The sequence below is a fragment of the Mastigoproctus giganteus genome, chromosome 14 (assembly GCF_048544385.1).
Source record: "Mastigoproctus giganteus isolate SK-2022 chromosome 14, ASM4854438v1, whole genome shotgun sequence".
NCBI lineage: Eukaryota > Metazoa > Arthropoda > Arachnida > Uropygi > Thelyphonidae > Mastigoproctus > Mastigoproctus giganteus.
Genome location: NC_143588.1, coordinates 84,401,666 through 84,420,650, shown reverse-complemented (window position 1 = coordinate 84,420,650; position 18,985 = coordinate 84,401,666). Strand labels below are relative to the sequence as shown.

General features: G+C 36.6%; 1 protein-coding gene across 1 annotated transcript in view; it reads left to right on the top strand.

Annotated features, from left to right (window-relative positions):
- Positions 1–325: 325 nt before the first annotated feature.
- The window catches only part of LOC150075307 (uncharacterized), a 236,645-nt gene continuing 217,985 nt past the window's right edge, over positions 326–18,985 (top strand). Inside the window, exon 1 of the mRNA XM_090389154.1 lies at positions 326–476. Coding sequence (XP_090245280.1) covers positions 360–476 — 117 coding nt within the window. The 5' untranslated portion in view covers positions 326–359. The remainder of the gene's footprint in view (positions 477–18,985) is intronic.

The following is an 18,985-nucleotide window of genomic DNA, read 5'->3' as shown; positions in this document are numbered from 1 at the left end:
ACTATATTTTCACGATACAGTACCTCCATTTATTCCTACGGGATGCAAAATACGTTTCTACGGTTTTTTTAAGTTTGTACCGGTGGTCAAAAAATTACGTAAAGTCGAATTTCCCTAAGTGGAGAGTTACGTAAGACGTGGAGTTGCTGTATTTTGAAGGACCAGTCGGTAGATGGCACGTTGAACGTATTCATCTTTCGTGTTTGTTTTTTTTTTAACACGTCATGTTGTATCATAACACGGACGTGTTAGTTATTTGGTGTTACGGGTTAAAATATAAACATTTATTTTTGTAATTTATCGTGGTACTGATGGATAAATTATTGTGCCGTTTGTACAGTTTTATTAATTTATTATGTATGTTAGTAATAATTCTGTGTACAAAATCGTATTTAGCAGTTGGGTTGTTTAGTTTGGAAGAGCTGAAACCTGTTATTTATGAAATCGATATAGTAAACACTCCAGTAAAACTGGAAGTAAGCATTTTTTTTTCTGATATTATGATTATTGTTCTAGCAGTTTACCTTGTATTATTTGTGTAACATTTTATAATTTGAATAATGGAGGAACTACTGCAAATGAGATTCGAAAATTTTATAAATAATATATACATGAAGCTTAAGTATTTAAAAGCATGTTGGCAAACACAATAACCCTCTTTTCCCCATTACCTTGTTATTGGAAATATTGAAATATCAGTTCTTTTGTTTAAAATTGGTTTTATTGGTGATATTATAATAATAAATAAGTACACATATAGATAAAGTATATCCTATAGATATGTTTACATTTGTTATATTACGTTTTTCCGTTGTTGTTATATCTCACCCTCTTTTTTTTTTTTTTTTGTAGTGTCTGCTTTCTCTTTCAGGTACTCCCCCACTCTAGTTTGGGAAAGTAATGAGAAACTGCCCCAAATAGTTTATCCCTAGATACACGCCTTGAGTACAGGTCTAGAGGCCTCATTTTAGGAAGGATGTAGATTTGCTTGAGCGTGTGCAGATAAGGGCAACAAGATTGGTGAGGGGGAATGAAGGGATCCTCTTACCAAGAGAGGCTTAAGTTCTGCAAATTGCAGTGGCTGGACACTAGGCACCTGCGAGGTGATTTGATTGAGGTGTATAAGGCCTTGAATGGGTTAAGCATGCTGAATTCTGATGGTATTCTTCCACTTGTTCAGATTACAAACCTAAGGGGACATAAATTCAAATTGAGGAAAGACAGATGTAGAATAGATGTGTGGAAATTTGCCTTTAGCCAGTGGGTGGTTAATTGCGGGAACAAACTTCCATCTGTTGTTGTGGAAGTTGATAGGTTAAATAAATTTAAGGAGGAACTGGACAAACATTTAGAGGGAATGGTTGTGTGAATTTTTTTTTTTTTTTTTTCCTGATGTTGCATAAGCTCATACACTTGCTTTCTTGCATCACATGCCACTACTACTACAGCAAATCAACAAGAATTATGAAATCTGCTAAGGTGTCAGGCCTAGCAGAGAAGTTTTAAAACTTGGGATCTCCCAGGTTTTGAGCCGACAAAACCCCTGAGATGTAAGCAGGAGGTATAGGCGAGATGGCAGGAGGAGATGGAAAATAGGTAGCTGGAATGCTAGGACAATGGACAGGATATGATAGGTAAATTAGATTTTTTTTAATTGCAAGTGGAACAAGGTAAAATAGATGTGGAAATAGGTAATGAATGTTGTAAGACAAGATAGAAATGGGACTTTAGAAATTATGGGTTAGGGGTTTTATATTCTGGAGGTAACGAGAAATTATAAAATGTAATTGAGAGATGTAGCAGACCAATTTTTGGGGATTATGGTGATTTGACTGTAGTGGCTGGAGAGAGAAAGGTGGAAAATGTGTGGAGCAACAATTTAGAATCAGAGTGCAGAAGGTTGTTGGAGTTTTGTAAGGAGAATGATCTAAGGATAACAGATGCTTGGTTCAGATGGCATAAAAAAAAAAGATATACGTGGAAAATGCTTGGTTATAGAGGTAGATATCAGCTGAACTATATCTTGGTTCAGATCAGATACAGAAACAGAGTAAAGAACTCTTGTGCCTACCCAGGACCAGACATGTATTCTGACCATAACATTGTTATAATGGATGTGGAATTAAAATTGAAAAGGAATTAGAGGGGCAAAACAAAGATAGAAGATGGAATGTGGAGAGAATAAGGAAGGATATGGAGATGAAATTTAGGGAAAGGCTATTATTGGAAAGGGATAATCAAAATATAAATGGAAAATTGGAAAGAGACAAGATATAGGCAAGGGTTAATACCTAAAAAACCATAGGTGACAGAGATATGATAAGAGGAAATGGAAAAATACCAATACTTAAGGTAGCAGAAGCAGGTACAAAGAGAATAACAACAGACAGATGAGTAACAGATAAAGCGAGAGAGGAATAGATGGATGGATTTTGTAGGGAATTAGAAAAGGTAAGGAATATGACATGGTGAAAAAGTTCAAGTTGTAGAGGGAAGGAATGGGAAGATATTTAGAAAAAACCATAGGAGAAAAAGTAGAATATTGATGGAATATATGAGAGTGTTATAGAAACAGAAAGAAAATGATTTTGATGGCAATAACAGATCAAGACAGCTTGGAGCCAATCATAATGGAGGAGGAGGAGAAAATCATGTAGCATTATTAAAAAAAAAAAAGAGGATCTGAAGGGAAATAAGGCAACAGGTATATGGAGGTCCAGCAGAGTTTATAACGTTATTAGGGGAAGTTGGCTTAAGGGAATGGCTAGAAAATTTTAAGCCCACAATAATGATAGAAAAGAAAAGCCATACAGTGAAATGTAGAGATTTTAGAACTATAAATTTGGTACCACATATGGCAAAGGTAATGCTAAGAATATTAAATAGACTGATGGAGGAAAATGTGGAAGAAGCACGGTTTGGTTTCAGGAGAGGGAGAGGAACAAGGGATGCAATAGATGTGATGAGAATGTTTGCAGAAAGACATGTAGAAATGAATGGAGATGTATGTATATGTCTTATAGATGATTTGGAGAAGACTTTTTGTTGGGTAGACTGTGTTAAATTATTGAATATATTGGAAAAGATAGGAATGGATTAGAAGGACAGAAGAATGATTAGTAGACTATACTGGGGACAAAAAAGCAATAGGGTAGGACAAGATGACAGATAAGTTCTACCCTAACTATTACTAACCATTCATTACCATCTCCCACCCTAAGTATTAATATTATAATCATATCCTGCCCTCTTACTTTTTTGTCCTACCTTAACTATATATAACCATGTCTTACTGTTACATTTTTTTTTTTGAGACAGAAGTGTTGTCTCTCCCCAGTGTCATTTAATATATATGTAGAAGAAATGGTTAAAGAGGCATTTGATAATGGAAATGCAGATAATGAAATACAGGGTGAAGACAGAGAGGAAGGATTGGAGAAATTGGTTAATAAGCTAATGGAAAGTTGTATAGGTTTGTGATGAGAATAAATATTGGGAAGAGAAAGGCATGCATCAGATACTGAAATAGGAGGAGAGAGAGAATAGAACAGACAACTAAGTATAGATATTTAGGAAACTTAACAGTGGAAGAAAAAAAGAAGATTAGAAAAATAAGAACAAGAATAGCTATGGGTAAAAAAATTTTGAGAAGTAAAGAAGAATATTATGTGGGAGAGTAGTACATGATCTGGTATGGAGTATGCTTTTTATGGAGCAGCGACATGGACATTAAATATTAGCATTAGTAGAGGCATATGATGCAAGAAAGCAAGCTTATTCAGCATCAGCCAAAAAAAAAAAAAAACATACACCACTCCCATTTCACCCCTCCGTTCGTTCGAAATACCTGTCCAGTTGAGCTTTAAATTTGTTTAGGCTATCAACTTCAACAACAAGTGATGGAAGTCGGTTCCACCAAACAATCACCCGCTGGCCAAAGGCAAATTTCCGCACATCTATCCGACATCCGTCCTTCCTCAATTTGAATTTATGCCCTCTGAGGTGATTATTCTGAGCAAGATGAAGAATCCCATTGGCATTGAGCATGCTCAAACCATTCAGAGCCTTATACACCTCTATCAGATCACCTCGCCGATGCCTAGTCTCCAGACTCTGTAATTGGCAAAACTTAAGCCTTTCTTCGTAAGAGCAACCCTTTGTTCCATTCACTAATCTTGTTGCCCTTCTCTGTACCCGTTCCAGCAGCTCTACATCCTTCTTGAAATGAGGCCTCCAGACCTGTATACAGTACTCAAGATGTGGCCTAACCATTGCCTTATACAAGGGAATAATCACCTCCTTATCCCTGCTAGAAAAATTCCTGTATATCATTGACAAGACACCATGAGCTACTCTTGCAGCTCGTCTGCACTGCTCAGAGAACTTCATATCTGCCTGCACAATTACCCCCAGGTCCTTTTCATTCTCCACCACTGTCAGTGTAGTACCGCAGAGTTGATACGTTGCTCTGGGGTTACTGTTTCCCATATGTAGTACTTTACATTTGTCAATGTTAAACTTCATTTGCCACCTCTCAGCCCATCTGTTCAACCTTTCCAGATCCTGTTGCAGCAGCATAGCTTCAGTAGTGTCCTTAACAACCCTGCCAACCTTTGTATCATCTGCAAACTTGGACATTAAACTTGATATCCCATCATCAATATCATTCATAAACACCGAAAACAACAACGGACCCAACACTGAACCCTGAGGAACTCCACTAATAACATTAGTCCACGTTGAACAGTGTCCATTGATTACCACTCTCTGTCTTCTGCCACTCAACCATCCCCTTATCCATAGCAGCAATTTGCCTCCAATGCCACACTGCTCCAATTTGTGCAGCAGTCTTCCATGTGCAACAGTATCAAAAGCCTTTCTAAGATCCAAATATATAATATCAAAGTTATTCCCTGCATCCAGTTCTTTTGTGACTACATCATAGTATCCAATCAAATTGGTCAGGCAAGACCTGCCCTTAACAAAACCATGCTGCGTCTGAGCTATAACTGAATTCTTGTGTAGATGATCCTGCAGTGCTTCTTTAACCAGTGCCTCCATTAATTTACCTGGAACAGAAGTTAAAGTAACAGGTCTATAATTACTTGTGTCAGCTTTTGATCCTCCTTTGTGAATTGGGGTTACATTTGCACATCTCCAGTCTATGGGTACCTCCCCTGAGTCCAAAGAAGCTCTCATAATTATGGCTAGGGGTTTGCTTACTTCCTTTGTTGCCTCCTTTAATATAACTGGATAGATCCCATCCACCCCAGGCGCCTTTTTTATGTTTATCCTCAACAATCTCTCCTCCACTTTCCTCTCAGTTATTACAAAATCATCCAGCTCACTGCCAATGTTTACTTTACTTACATCATTCTCCCCTTCCTGAATAACTCCTCATGCGTGAATGTAGATGCAAAATACTCGTTTAGATTGTTAGCCACCTGAGCAGGATCCTCAACTGTTGAACCATCAATATCCAGTGGACCAATCAGATTCATCCCTTTCCTTCTTGAGTTTAAATATGTAAAGAACTCTTTCTGTACACATTTTACTCCCCAAATTCCAGTTCTGCACTGCTTATGTCTGTATGGCACCATGTCTCTGATATCCCAACAATATCTGCCTTTGATGTCCTGACTAGCACTTCAAGCTCATTGAATTTATTAACTATACTCCTAGCATTGGTGTACATGCAAGTATACATGCACCTGTTTCTACTCTTAGTTACCCTAACCTGAGTATTATATATTAAATGCATAATACCCAGGGCAGTAACTAACTATAGTCTGTAGAAAAAGCAGTAAACATAATAGGCTTTTTTGTAGTAGCAGTATTTTACATGTTTTTTTCTCATCTTCATTTTTATTTTATTTCTCTGCAATTATTGAAAAGCATAAAGACACTAGAAGTTAGTAGTACTTAGAACAAGTAGTCAATTCATGAATTTGTATTAGATGTTCTTTTGTGGCAACAACTACAAATATAACACATAGATGTTTTGAGGTTATATTAATCAAGTAATATTTTATTAATATAACCTGAGCCCAAAATTATAAAAAATTAATATAACCTTAGCTCAATCAGTTATCAGTTTTTTTTCTTATGCTGTCCCAATTCAGGGCCTTGAGAAAAATCCATGCTTGTGCATACCTTTACTATGAAGTAACCACTAACCCAGTGGGAGGGAGGTAGGGAAGATTTTCAAAAATCATAGTGCCAGATGCAACAGTGGGTTTGGGTATTTTCATATTATAAAAGTCATGCTTGCATTTTGGTTAATTCAATTAACCAAATTGAATTATTGAATATAGAATAGCACACTTTGGTTAAAAATAAAAAAAAAAGCGAGACAAAATAATGTGGTTATTCATTATTAGACAAGACAAGATAATGTTTATTCAAAATTAGACAAGACAGTCTGTATCCTTGGATTTGCTTTCATGATTTGTTTTTAGACTTTTATTATATATATTTTTTTATATTAAAAAAAAAAAAGTCTCTGAACTGTTCCCAAACATTGCAGGGGCCTAGTATACACACAGTTAGCCCATTTGTAGTATTTTGCTATGTAGTATGCAGCTGAAAACATTTCGTTACATTTAAAAATAATTAATGAGGCTCAGTATATACCAAAAACCACAGTGGAAGAAAAATATTAATTTAAAAAATTATTATAAAAGAATGCTATTTAATAATTTCAGTAAGGGTTAATTAAAATAAAATTAGAAGATAAATATTAAATTAATTCAGTACAATTATTCTCTATATAAATAAACTTATTTGCTGACTAGGATATCCCTTAGAGTAGTGGTGTCCAACCTACAGCCCCGAGGGCTCCCAAATTATTTTTTATACAGCCCGTCGAGAAAGTGAACTAAAACAGCATTTTAAATTTTGTTAATTATCAAAAAAATTCTCATTAAATGTTTTGTTATAATTTTAATAAAATCTGAAAAATAAATTACTGATATAGATTTGTTACACAAGTGTTGGGAATTTGCAATTTTTATATATAACCTGAAAAAAAAAATAAAAAAACAGTAACATGAAAACAGAAACTTCTTTTTACATGTAACAAGATATGGAGAGCCTGTCACCCCCAAATACGGAGGATGCGGAAAGGTCAAGGAAATGACCACCGCATATTCTCGGAGCAATATGGCCTTAGTTGCTAATGCTCCTAAAAACCAAATAACAAAAAAACAAGATATGGAAAATGTAACACTAATTTTTTCTCGAATCACTCAGTGCGGCCCGCGAAAGAAATCTAACTTTGAATATGGCCCCTGTATGGGAAAAGGTTGGACCCCACTGTCTTAGAGTAATATGCATTACAAATAAATTTAGGTTTTTGCCTTGTGGAATTAAATCTTTGCAAGAGTTCACTTGTATCTTCTGTTTTCTTCACTACCTCATCAAGTCCAAGTGCTTGAGAATCTCTTTATTTGTTACAATTAGCATGAAAGTGAGGTTTGAAACTTCTCATGTTGTTCTTGGTGAACTTAAAATGGAAACACCTCTGACAAGCAATGGGCATAAACGAGAACATCAACAAGAACTAATGTCATACCAATCGTATTATAGTCATCGGTTTGTTTATATTGTTGTAGAATTCAATAGCAGTAAATAGTACATACATGCCGGATGCGATTATTCTTAAGTTCTATGTCATCATATTCCTCTGCCTTATTCAGGTTTCTACTTTGATAGTGCTGATGTTTTTATCTTGTCCTAATGCAGTGCTAGACTTGTAAGTCTAGCACTGCATTAGGGCACACTGCAGATTTTCTATTGTAGCTCTGTCATCAAATTTAGCCAAGTAATTTCATAATTTTCCATTCTTGGGTAATGATAATTAAAGTAACCAAAATGTACTGTACACTGATAATATCTTACTCTCCCTTACTTGAAAGGAACCAAAAATAAACTGTTGAAAACAAAACTACATGAGTTAGAAAAATGAAAGTGCAGTTCAGTTTATAGTTAATGTACTGTTTCATGAGCATTCAGCACATTTGTTAAGTAAAGAAAAATAAATTGAAAGATGATACATTGGTAATCTTCAGACTGAAAATGTGCATACGGATAATATTTTATATTATTTTTGTGATGAGTAGTTATTATACAAAATACTTCTTTGAGTTGTAATGCTTATTTGTTTTTCACCAGACCCAGAAGTATAAGTCTGCTGTACCCTTTCCTCTGATATTTACCAGAATTGATGGATTGCCAGTCCGTCTTCAGAAGTTTCTGATTATGAAAATACAGAACTTATATCTCTCAAACCTACGTATACAATAAAATATATGCTATCTTAAAAATGTTTTAAAATACTTTAATGAAACATAATATACTACATACATTCTGTTTCCTTAGAAATGTTTGTCACTCAGAATTTTTCTTATTGTCCATTTTATGTTTTTTCTCTTAAGAAAGTAGCAGTAATCTCTCATGTCCGATATCCCAGTAACCTTGGTAATGCTTTTCCATTGAGGATATATCCTGATGAAAGTGTTTCCCTTGTTCATCACCTACTTCTCTTCTGTTTCAAGGAAAATAATGGAGTCAGTGGTTAAAGAAGCATGCAGGACCATCTTGACAGGAGTGCATTTGTACTTCAGTCATAGTCTGAGTTTGTTAAGGGGAGATGTCTGCCAGTTTGATTGGATACTACGATATGGTCACAAAGGAACTAGATGCAAAAAATAAAAGTTTGATATCATATACTTGAATTTCAGAAAAGTTTTTGATACTATTGCACATAAAAGATTTCTGTACAAATTGGAGCAGGGTGGCATTAAGGGCAAGTTACTGCTATTGGTTGAGTGGGAGAAGACAGAGTAATCATTGGACAGTACCCTTTGTGGACTAATGTTATTAGTAGAGTCCCTCAGGGTTCAGTGTTGGGTTCTTTATCGTTTTCTCTATTTATAAATGATGTTTATTAACACATATCAGGCTTAATGTCCAAATTTGCAGATGATACAAAAGTTGGCAGGGTTTTTAATGATTGTTTGTTGTTTGTTTGTTATTTGGTTTTCAGGAGCATTAGCAACTAAGGCCATATTGCTCCGTGATATGCGGTGGTCATTCCCTTGACCTTTCCGCATCCTCCGTATTTGGTGGTGACGGGCTCGAACCCCGGTCTAATCAAGAAGCGTGTGCTACGCACTGCTGCTCCTTCCCACCTGGCTACGGAGGCGCCGGTTTTTAATGAGAGTGATTACAGTATGCTACTGCAACAGGATCTAGAAAAGTTAGCTAGATGGGCTGAGAAATGGCAATTGAAGTTTAACATTGACAAATGCAAAGTACTACATATGGGTAGCAATAACCCCAGAGTAATGTATCAACTGTTGGTACTACACCCAGGGTAGTGAAAAATGAAAAAGACATGGGGGGTAATTGTGCAGTTAGATGTTGAAGTTCTCTGAGCAATGCAGATAGGCTGCCAGAACAGCTCATGGGGTTTTGTCAATGATATACAGGAATTTTGCTAGTAGCGATAAGGAGATTATCTCATTGTATAAGGCAATGGCCAAGCCACATCTTGAGTACTGTATATAGGTCTGGCGGCCTCACTTAAGGAAAGATGTAGAGCTTCTGGAATGAGTACAGTGAAGGGCAATGAGATTGGTGAGGAGGAACAAAGCGCTGCTCTTACCAAGGAAGGCTTCATTTCTGTAAATTGCAGTGTCTGGAGACTAGGCACCTGCAAGATGATCTGATTGCAGTGTTTAGGGCTTCAAATGGCTTGAACAAGTGAACTGGTGATGATATTCTTCCTCTTGTTCAGACTATGTGTATGAGGAGGCATAAATTCATACTGAAGGAAGATTGCGGATTAGATGTATGGAAGTTTTCTTTCAGCCAATGTGTGGTTAATTGCTGGAATAAGCTTCTATTTGTTATTGTTGGAAGTGGATAGTTAAAATTCAAGGAAGAACTATTGGAGGGGATGATAAGTGAAATGATTTTTTTTTTTTTTTGACTGCTGCTTTATTAGCTTACTTTCTTGCTTAATTTGCCACTATTAATATAATAACTAATCTCCCAAATTTTTAGGGTGGAAACTGAGGCAGGAATTAAAAAAATGAATATTCAAAGACCTTCAATAGCCCATATCTTTATAACATTGCAGCAAAGTTTACACTGGAGATTAATAATTATCTTCTCTCCTTCTTCCAAGAAGTCCATGCATAACTGCTTTAAATGGTCACTAATCTGCTAGTTGAGTATCCTGTCATTTTGTTTCAAACCCAACCTTCAGAATTTATTTGAGGCCCAATGAAAATTATTTCTTTCAGTTTTGAATCAGTTAAATTGGGAAACACTTCCCTTAGGTAACAGATTCCACTTCCTTCTTTTTCCAGAGCCTTAAAAAAAATTGCTCATTAATCCAAGCTTTATATGGAAGGGTGGAAGAAGACCCTTTCTTTGGTTTAACTAGTGGAACATATTTTATATTACTCCTCCCTGTTTTCCCACACTGCTGCACGATGTTTTTCTGTTGCATTACTGTCCCACAAACATAGAAATCAAAAATATTTTTTCTAACCTCCTTGTAGGCCAGTGAGACAAGTTTTATCCTGATCACTAATCTTGTAGCCAAGTTACAAGAATATTACACCTTTAGTAATACTATAGATTTTTTTCCTCTGAGCTTTTGTTGTAAACCGTCCGCATATATGGCAGAAATTGTCAGGGTGATTCAGACATTTCTTCTGCTTAATCTTCCTACTCACCCATACCATCAGTTTAACAAAAACACTCATGGGGCATCTGTGAGTTATCCCTTTTGTTTTAATTATAAAAATAATTGATTTTTAGCTTATTTTTTGAATTGAGAATGGTGATCTGTTAATTATGATTTGCTAAACTCAATTAAAAAATCGAACAAAAATAAACGAGAGAAATCAATAAATAACAATAAAGCTTTTATCAATAATATAAAATTTTTTAGAATGTTCAAGGTCGTTGATCCCTCGATTGAAACAGGTGCTTGCATGGAGTTTGGTACATGCAACATGAACATCTGTATTTTTGTTAGTTCACATTTAGCCAGCAAAACCAAAGCTCTACAACAATGTTAGACACTTGTTGCTATCTTACAGATGCCATGTGGGAATGGGAATTGCCTAAAAGAAAGATACACTTTTGCTCACAACCTTACTGCCACCTATGAACACATGTAAACACTTTAGTAGCCCTTAGTAATTCTAACACATTTTTTTGTGATTGCTTGTTGTATAAGAACCTGTGCAGGCCTTCTGATCTTGCCACACCTTGCTTTCCCTGTTCTTGCATATCTAAATAGAAGCACTCAGGCACACTTCTTAAGTGTGCTATTAAACTGTTAGTGTGTATCTCTACCCCCCAGCTCACCTAATGTTACTTCAGTAGTATCATCAAATATTCTTGCATCCCTTCTAGTTAAGTTTATCCCATCCCTGTAAAAATTGACCATCCTTTTTTTTTAATGAGTGCAGGCCATGTTGTGACAAAGTCTACCTCATGATGATCCTTGCACAATTTCTGCAAGGGTGAAAGCTATTATTTACTAGTCAAAGAACTTCACTGCTCTCCTCACTAGTGAACTGATTTTATTAGGTAATTGCAAATCACCCTAGTAAAATCAGTAACTTGGGATCTAGATTATAATGGGACTAGCATATTGGTTCCTCAAGTTGGTATTTTTTAAGTGTGGATTTTAAAGTACTACCAAAATTGCTCTTGACAGAATGGCCCCATTACAAAACTTATTAGCTTCAGTAACCAAGGCAAGCCTTCCCTGTTTGCAAAACTGATGCATGCCATGATTGATCTGAAATATGGAATTTTGTTTTTTCCATTAGCCTTCCTTGCATCTGTGTCAGATTATCATTAGTTGAGGCATATAATGCAAGAAAGAGCATCAACCAAAAAAAAAAAAACTTCCCATTTCACCCATCCGGTACTCCAAATGTTTGTCTAGTTCAGCCTTAAATTTATTTAAGGCTGAACTTCCAACAACAGATGGAAGTCTATTCCAGCAATCAACTACCCACTGGCTAAAGGCAAACTTCCGCATATTTATTATACAACTGTCTTTCCTCAATTTAAATCTATGTCCCCTCAGGTTCTTAATCTGAGCAAGCGGAAGTTTCCCATCAACATTGAGCCTGTTCAAACCATTCAAGGCCTTATACATCTCAATCAGATCACCTCGCAGGTGCCTAGTCTCCAGATGCTGCAACTTGCAGAACTTAAGCCTTTCTTCATAAGTGCACCCCTTTGTTCCTCTCATCAAACTTGTTGCCCTTCTCTGTACTCGTTCTATCAACTCTACATCCTTCCTAAAATGAGGCCTCCAGACCAGTATACAGTACTCAAGGTGTGGCCTGACCATTGCCTTATACAAAGGGTTAATCATCTCCTTGTCTCTGCTAGAAAAATTCCTATATATCATTGACAAAACTCCATGACCTGTTCTGGCAACTCGTCTGCACTGCTCAGAGAACTTCATATCTGACTGCACAATTACCCCCAGGTCTTTTTCATTCTCCGCCTCCCTGAGTGCAGTACCACACAGTTGATATGTTTTTCTTGGGTTACTGCTGCCATATGCAGTACTTTTCATTTGTCAATGTTAAACTTCAGTTGCCACTTCTCAGTCCAACTGCCTAACTTTTCTAGATCCTGTTGCAGTAGCATACTGTCTTTGGTGTCATTAATAACCCTACTAACCTTTGTATCATCTGCAAACGTGAACATTAAGACTGATATATCTTCATCGATATCATTGATGAATACACAAAACAACAATGGTTCCAGCACCGAACCCTGGGGGACTCCGCTAATAACATTAGTCCACATAGAGCAGTGTCCATTTATTACCACTCTCTGCCTTCTCCCACTGAACCATCCCTTTATCCATTGCAGTAACTTGCCCTCAATGCCATACCGCTCCAATTTGTACAGCAGTCTTCCATGTGCAACAGTATCAAAAGCTTTCCTGAAATCCAAGTATATGATATCAAAATTATTTTTAGCATCCATTTCCTTTGTGACCACATCGTAGTATCCAATAAAATTGGTCAGACAAGACCCAAGACCCTTAACAAACCCATGCTGTGTCTGAACTATTACTGCGGTCTTGTCTAGGTGATCCTGCATCACTTCTTTAATCAGTGACTCCATTATTTTCCCCAAACAGTAGTTAAATTAACAGGTCTTAATTATTTGCATCACCCTTTGAACCCCCTTTCTGAATTGGGAATACATTTGCATATCTCCAGTCCATGGGGACCTCCCCTGAAAGATTATGTATATTTGGACTAGAACTTACTAGTCGATGCATATGAAAATTTAGCATTAGTAGAGGCACTTGATGCAAGAAAGCAAGCTTATGCAGCATCAGCCAAAAAAAAAAAAAAAAAAAAAAAACCCACTTCCACTTCACCCCTCTGTTCGTTTAAAATACCTGTCCAGCTGAGCCTTAAACTTATTTAGGCTATTAACCTCCACCACAAGGGATGGGAGTCTGTTCCACCAACCAACCACCCGCTGGCTAAAGGCAAATTTCCGCACGTCTATCCTACATCTGTCTTTCCTCAATTTGAATTTATGCCCTCTCAGGTGATTTTTCTGAGCTAGAGGAAGAATCCCATCAGCATTGAGCATGCTTAAACCGTTCAGGGCTTTATACACCTCTATCAGATCACCTCGCTGGTGCCTAGTCTCCAGACACTGTAATTTGCAAAACTTAAGCCTTTCTTCGTAAGAGCACCCCTTTGTTCCATTCACTAATCTTGTTGCCCTTCTCTGTACTCGTTCCAGCAGCTCTACATCCTTCTTGAAATGAGGCCTCCAGACCTGTATACAGTACTCTAGGTGTGGCCTGACCATTGCCTTATACAATGGGATAATCACCTCCTTATCCCTGCTGGAAAAATTCCTGTATATCATTGACAATACTCCATGAGCTACTCTTGCAGCCCGTCTCCACTGCTCAGAGAACTTCATATCTGCCTGCACAACCACCTCCAAGTCCCTTTCATTCTCTACCACTGTCAGTGTAGTACCACAGAGTTGATACGTTGCTCTGGGGTTGCTGTTTCCCATGTGTAGTACTTTACATTTGTCAATGTTAAACTTCATTTGCCACCTCTCAGCCCATCTGCTCAACCTTTCCAGATCCTGTTGCAGCAGCATAGTGTCAGTAGTGTCCTTGACAACCCTGCCAACCTTTGTATCATCTGCAAACTTGGACATTAAGCTTGATATACCATCATCAATATCATTTATGAATACAGAAAACAATAATGGACCCAACACTGAGCCCTGAGGGACTCCACTAATAACATTAGTCCACGATGAGCAGTGTCCATTGATTACCACTCTCCGTCTTCTCCCGCTCAACCACCCCTTTATCCATAGCAGCAATTTGCCTCCAATGTCACACTGCTCCAATTTGTGTAGCAGTCTTCCATGTGCAACAGTATCAAAAGCCTTTCTAAGATCCAAGTATATAATATCAAAGTTATTCCCTGCATCCAGTTCCTTTGTGACTGCATCATAGTATCCAATCAAATTAGTCAGGCAAGACTTCCCCTTAACAAAACCATGCTGTGTCCGAGCTATAGCTGAAGTCTTGTCTAAATGATCCTGCAGTGCTTCTTTAACCAGTGCCTCCATTAATTTTCCTGGAACAGAAGTTAAGCTCACAGGTCTATAATTACTTGTGTCAGCCTTTGATCCTCCTTTGTGAATTGGGGTCACATTTGCACATTTCCAGTCTATGGGTATACCTCCCCTGAGTCCAAGGAAGCTCTCATAATTATAGCTAAGGGTTTGCTTACTTCCTTTGCTGCCTCCTTTAATATAACTGGATAGATCCCATCCACCCCGGGTGCCTTTCTTGTGTTTATCTTCAACAGTTTCTCCTCCACTTTACTCCCAGTTATTTCAAGATTCTGTAGCTTACTGCTAGAGTTGAATACACCTCTGGCATTCCCCTTACTGAATAACTCCTCATGTGTGAATGTCAATGCAAAATATTCATTTAGTTTGTTAGCTATCTGAGCAGGATCATCAACAGTTGACCCATCAATATCAAGTGGACCAATCTGATTCATCCCCTTCCTTCTAGAGTTTACATAAGTAAAGAACTCTTTGCTGTTTTTCTTTGCATCCCTTGCCAAAGATATCTCGTAATCTGCCTTCGCCTGCCTAACCTCCTTTGTAACTTGGTTGCATATCAACTTATATCTATCATAGGCTTCTGTGTCATGTGTTAATTTGTAAGTATCCCATGCATTTTTCTTCTCTGCCATATGCCTCATTAGTTCATCTGACATCCATTTTGGCCTAAACCTTGAACAATATTTCTTAATTGGTATGTAAAGCCTAGTAGCTTCCAAGATAAGTTCTTTGAATGCTTCCCATTTTGAATTTGCTGTTGGTAACATCATCAGTTGGTCCCACTGTATAGAATTTAAATACTGTCTCAGTCCATCGTAGTCGCCTTTACGGAAGCAATAACCCTTCCCTTTACCCCTAATGGTAGTTACCTCTTTGAGTAAATCCCACTTCAGCACACTGTGATCACTGCCACCTAGTGGTTCATTTATCTGCAGATTCTTAATGCATGAAGAATCACTGCTGATAATCAAATCAAGAGTATTACTCCCTCTAGTTGCCTCCCGAACATGCCGATGTAGAAAACAATCATCCAATAAATCCACAAAAGCCCTGCTAGTGTGTGAGTAACCAGCCCCCAAATTCCAGTCAATATCTGGGAAATTAAAATCTCCCATTATAAGACTCTCTGATTTACTGGGCCACTCTATTTCCCTGTACAGTTCCTTATTATACTCATCAGAGTCATTAGGCCTATAGCACACTCCTACTCTCAATTTTGATCTCCCAATGCTTATGTCACACCAAACTGACTCAACGCTGCACTGTCCAGCGATGTCGACTGGCTTCACTTCCTTGGTTTTTATGTGTTTCTTAACTAATAGCATAACCCCTCCCCCCTTCCTATCCTGTCTATCCTTTCTGTAGACGTTGTACTCCCCAAATTGCAGTTCTGCATCCCTTATATCTGTGTGACACCACGTCTCTGATATCCCAACAATATCTGCCTTTGATGTTTTGAGCAATACCTCAAATTCATCAAATTTATTTACTAAACTCCTAGCATTGGTGTACACGCAAGTATACCTGCACCTGTTTCTATTCTTAGCTACCCTAACACAACCCATGTGTTTACTTGTACTGCAATGGCTCCCAGCAGTCTCTGAAATACCATGCATCTTGTTTTTCAGGTTTCTGCTCATTCTAATAGAAGCAGTGCAAGAATCAATATATTTGAGGAAATTAACAACCCCCCTTTGTGAATTGGGAATACATTTGCACATCTCCGGTCCATGGGGACCTCCCCTGAAAGATTATGTATATTGCGACTAGAACTTACTAGTCGATGCATATGAAAATATATTTGAGGAAATTAACAATATAGTTGCTAGTACATATCTGCTGCATCAAAAATATTTGTTTTTGCATCCACAACAAAGCTGACACACATTTGATTTATGAAGTCTTTGCAAGCAACCCAAAATTTTTTATATGTGCTTTTCTGTATACTGTTTTGTTTTATATTTCATCTAGCATATTATTTTCTACACAAAAATGATTAAAATACATAAAACATTAAGGTGTATGGCCAGTTTATTTTTTTTAGTCCAAAGCTAGGTGTGTGTGTGCAGTCTTAAAGATCCCACATGACCTTCAACGATAAAAAATTTAAAATATCAGCAAAAAATAATTCAAAATTGTTAATTTTTTTTATGCCACCTATAATTTCAATATTTCATGAACACAACTATGAAAAATCCATGTTCTATATTACAAACATATATTTTTAATTTTAAAAATGAAACTCACTTTAGATCTGTCAGAGAGAGAATGCAAAACTAAAAACTATTCCCTTCATCCTTTGCTTTGATTCAAGGAGCTTGTCACTGACAGCAGTGCTTGCTGTGTGAAATATTGAAGTGCACATGTAAAACTAGTTTGATTCCAGATGATTAATATCACACTGGAGAGTGTTACTGATTGGTGGAAAGTGTGCAGTGGTAAAGTAATACTATTATCAATACCTCTTTGTGACACATGTCATTCAACATGTGTATATAATTTGGTTTAACTTAATCATGCATTTTTACTAATTGTGTGATAATTAAAAGGCATTTCTATGACCAATTCAAAGAACTCATTTTCAACAACAGGTACATTGTGCTTATTAGGAGTTTCATCTGTATAAACAGAGTAGATGAAGCACAAATTGCTGTTAGTTGTTTGGGGTTGATTCAACTCCGCATGGCAAAATACAAGAGTAAGGAAGGATTGGACAGATTATTATAGAAGATGGATGAATGATGTGGATAAGGTTTTTTTTTTTTTTTTTTTTTGCATAAGCCTATGCTATATAGACTTGCTTCCTTGCATTATTTGCTAATACTAATAATAAAAGTTTATTACAGGACTTATGTTTTTTTTTGCTGTCACTAAGCACATTAATCACCTGATTTTGTATGGTTATAATTGCTCATCTCTTCACATTTGTTAGAGATGGTGCTAATTTTAAACTAGTTAATTGGGCAAGGCATGCTACAGATTTCATTAGATAGAACAATTGCTTGCTGTACACTGTATTCTTTTACATTACCAGCTCTTTCAATTCATTTAAATAAACTGTTCACTGATTTGTTTGAAACTCTACTATACCCACATTCATTTCAAAAATTGTGGTCAACTCTTCACAAAACTGTTAGCTTAATTTCAGAAGAAAAACACAATCATTATTAATATATATATATATATATATATATATATATATATACACACACACATATATACAATCTTGTTTATGACTGTTCTTCTACTAGGGGCAATTGCAGCACTATTGATTCTAAACTTCATATTTGATGCATAGTGATACCAAATAAAGTGCTACTGAAGTTGTGGCAACTTTACCATGGACTTATATGTTTTAAATATGTCATTCAGTAATAATAGTAATTTTTAATTAGCCTTCAGAAGGTTTTTTTTTTTTATTAATATCTCAACTTTACAAACTCTCATGCCTGATTCTTTTGTGCTTACCTTTTTGGCTATCAGATGGGCTGGGGAATGAGCTGGTAATTACTAAGCCTCATCAGAATCTGTAATTCCTTGCCTTTTTCCCCAGTTTTACAGTTCCGTAGCTGAGTGGTCAGGAGCGGGAGTGCAGTAGCACATGCTCTTTTAGTAGACCGGGGTTCAAGCCCCTGACTGCTGAATACGGTCTATCTGCCAATCCGCACTGGACCAGCATGGCAGACTATGGTCCATTTCCCTCAGCATGAATTTTTGAGGAGGCTTCCATCCTGCAGTGGGTTGATAATGGCTGCACTTTACCTTTTACAGTTACATCACACAATTTGTAGGGTTCAGTGTATGCATGCAGTCATAAGCATCACACTACATCTCCACGCATGGACGCAACACCTTGGCCTTTGGAATTATGATAGAATATTGACACCACATATTTATAAATATTATAAGAGCTGCTGTTGACTGTAGCTATATGACATAAAGGAATAAACACTGATTGCAACTATGTATTTTTTTTAAATATGTTTTATATAAGTGGGTACTTATAATTTTCTATTTGTAGTTGTCATTATCAATTCTCTTGTTATTTCTTTCACTTGTTCCTTCATAACTATAAAAGAGAAACAAAAATTTAAATACGTTACAAAACATTTGTATTCAAAAAAGATAAAATATTAAAAAATTGACAGCTTCAAAAAAACTTAAATTTATTCCAGTTAGAAACTTAAAAATTTATTCCAATAAATTTTTATTTAATACTAAATGTACATTTCATTCATAAATTATATATGCCTCTCATAGGCTTCTGCAGTATATCTGATTGTATTTTAAGATATTCTTT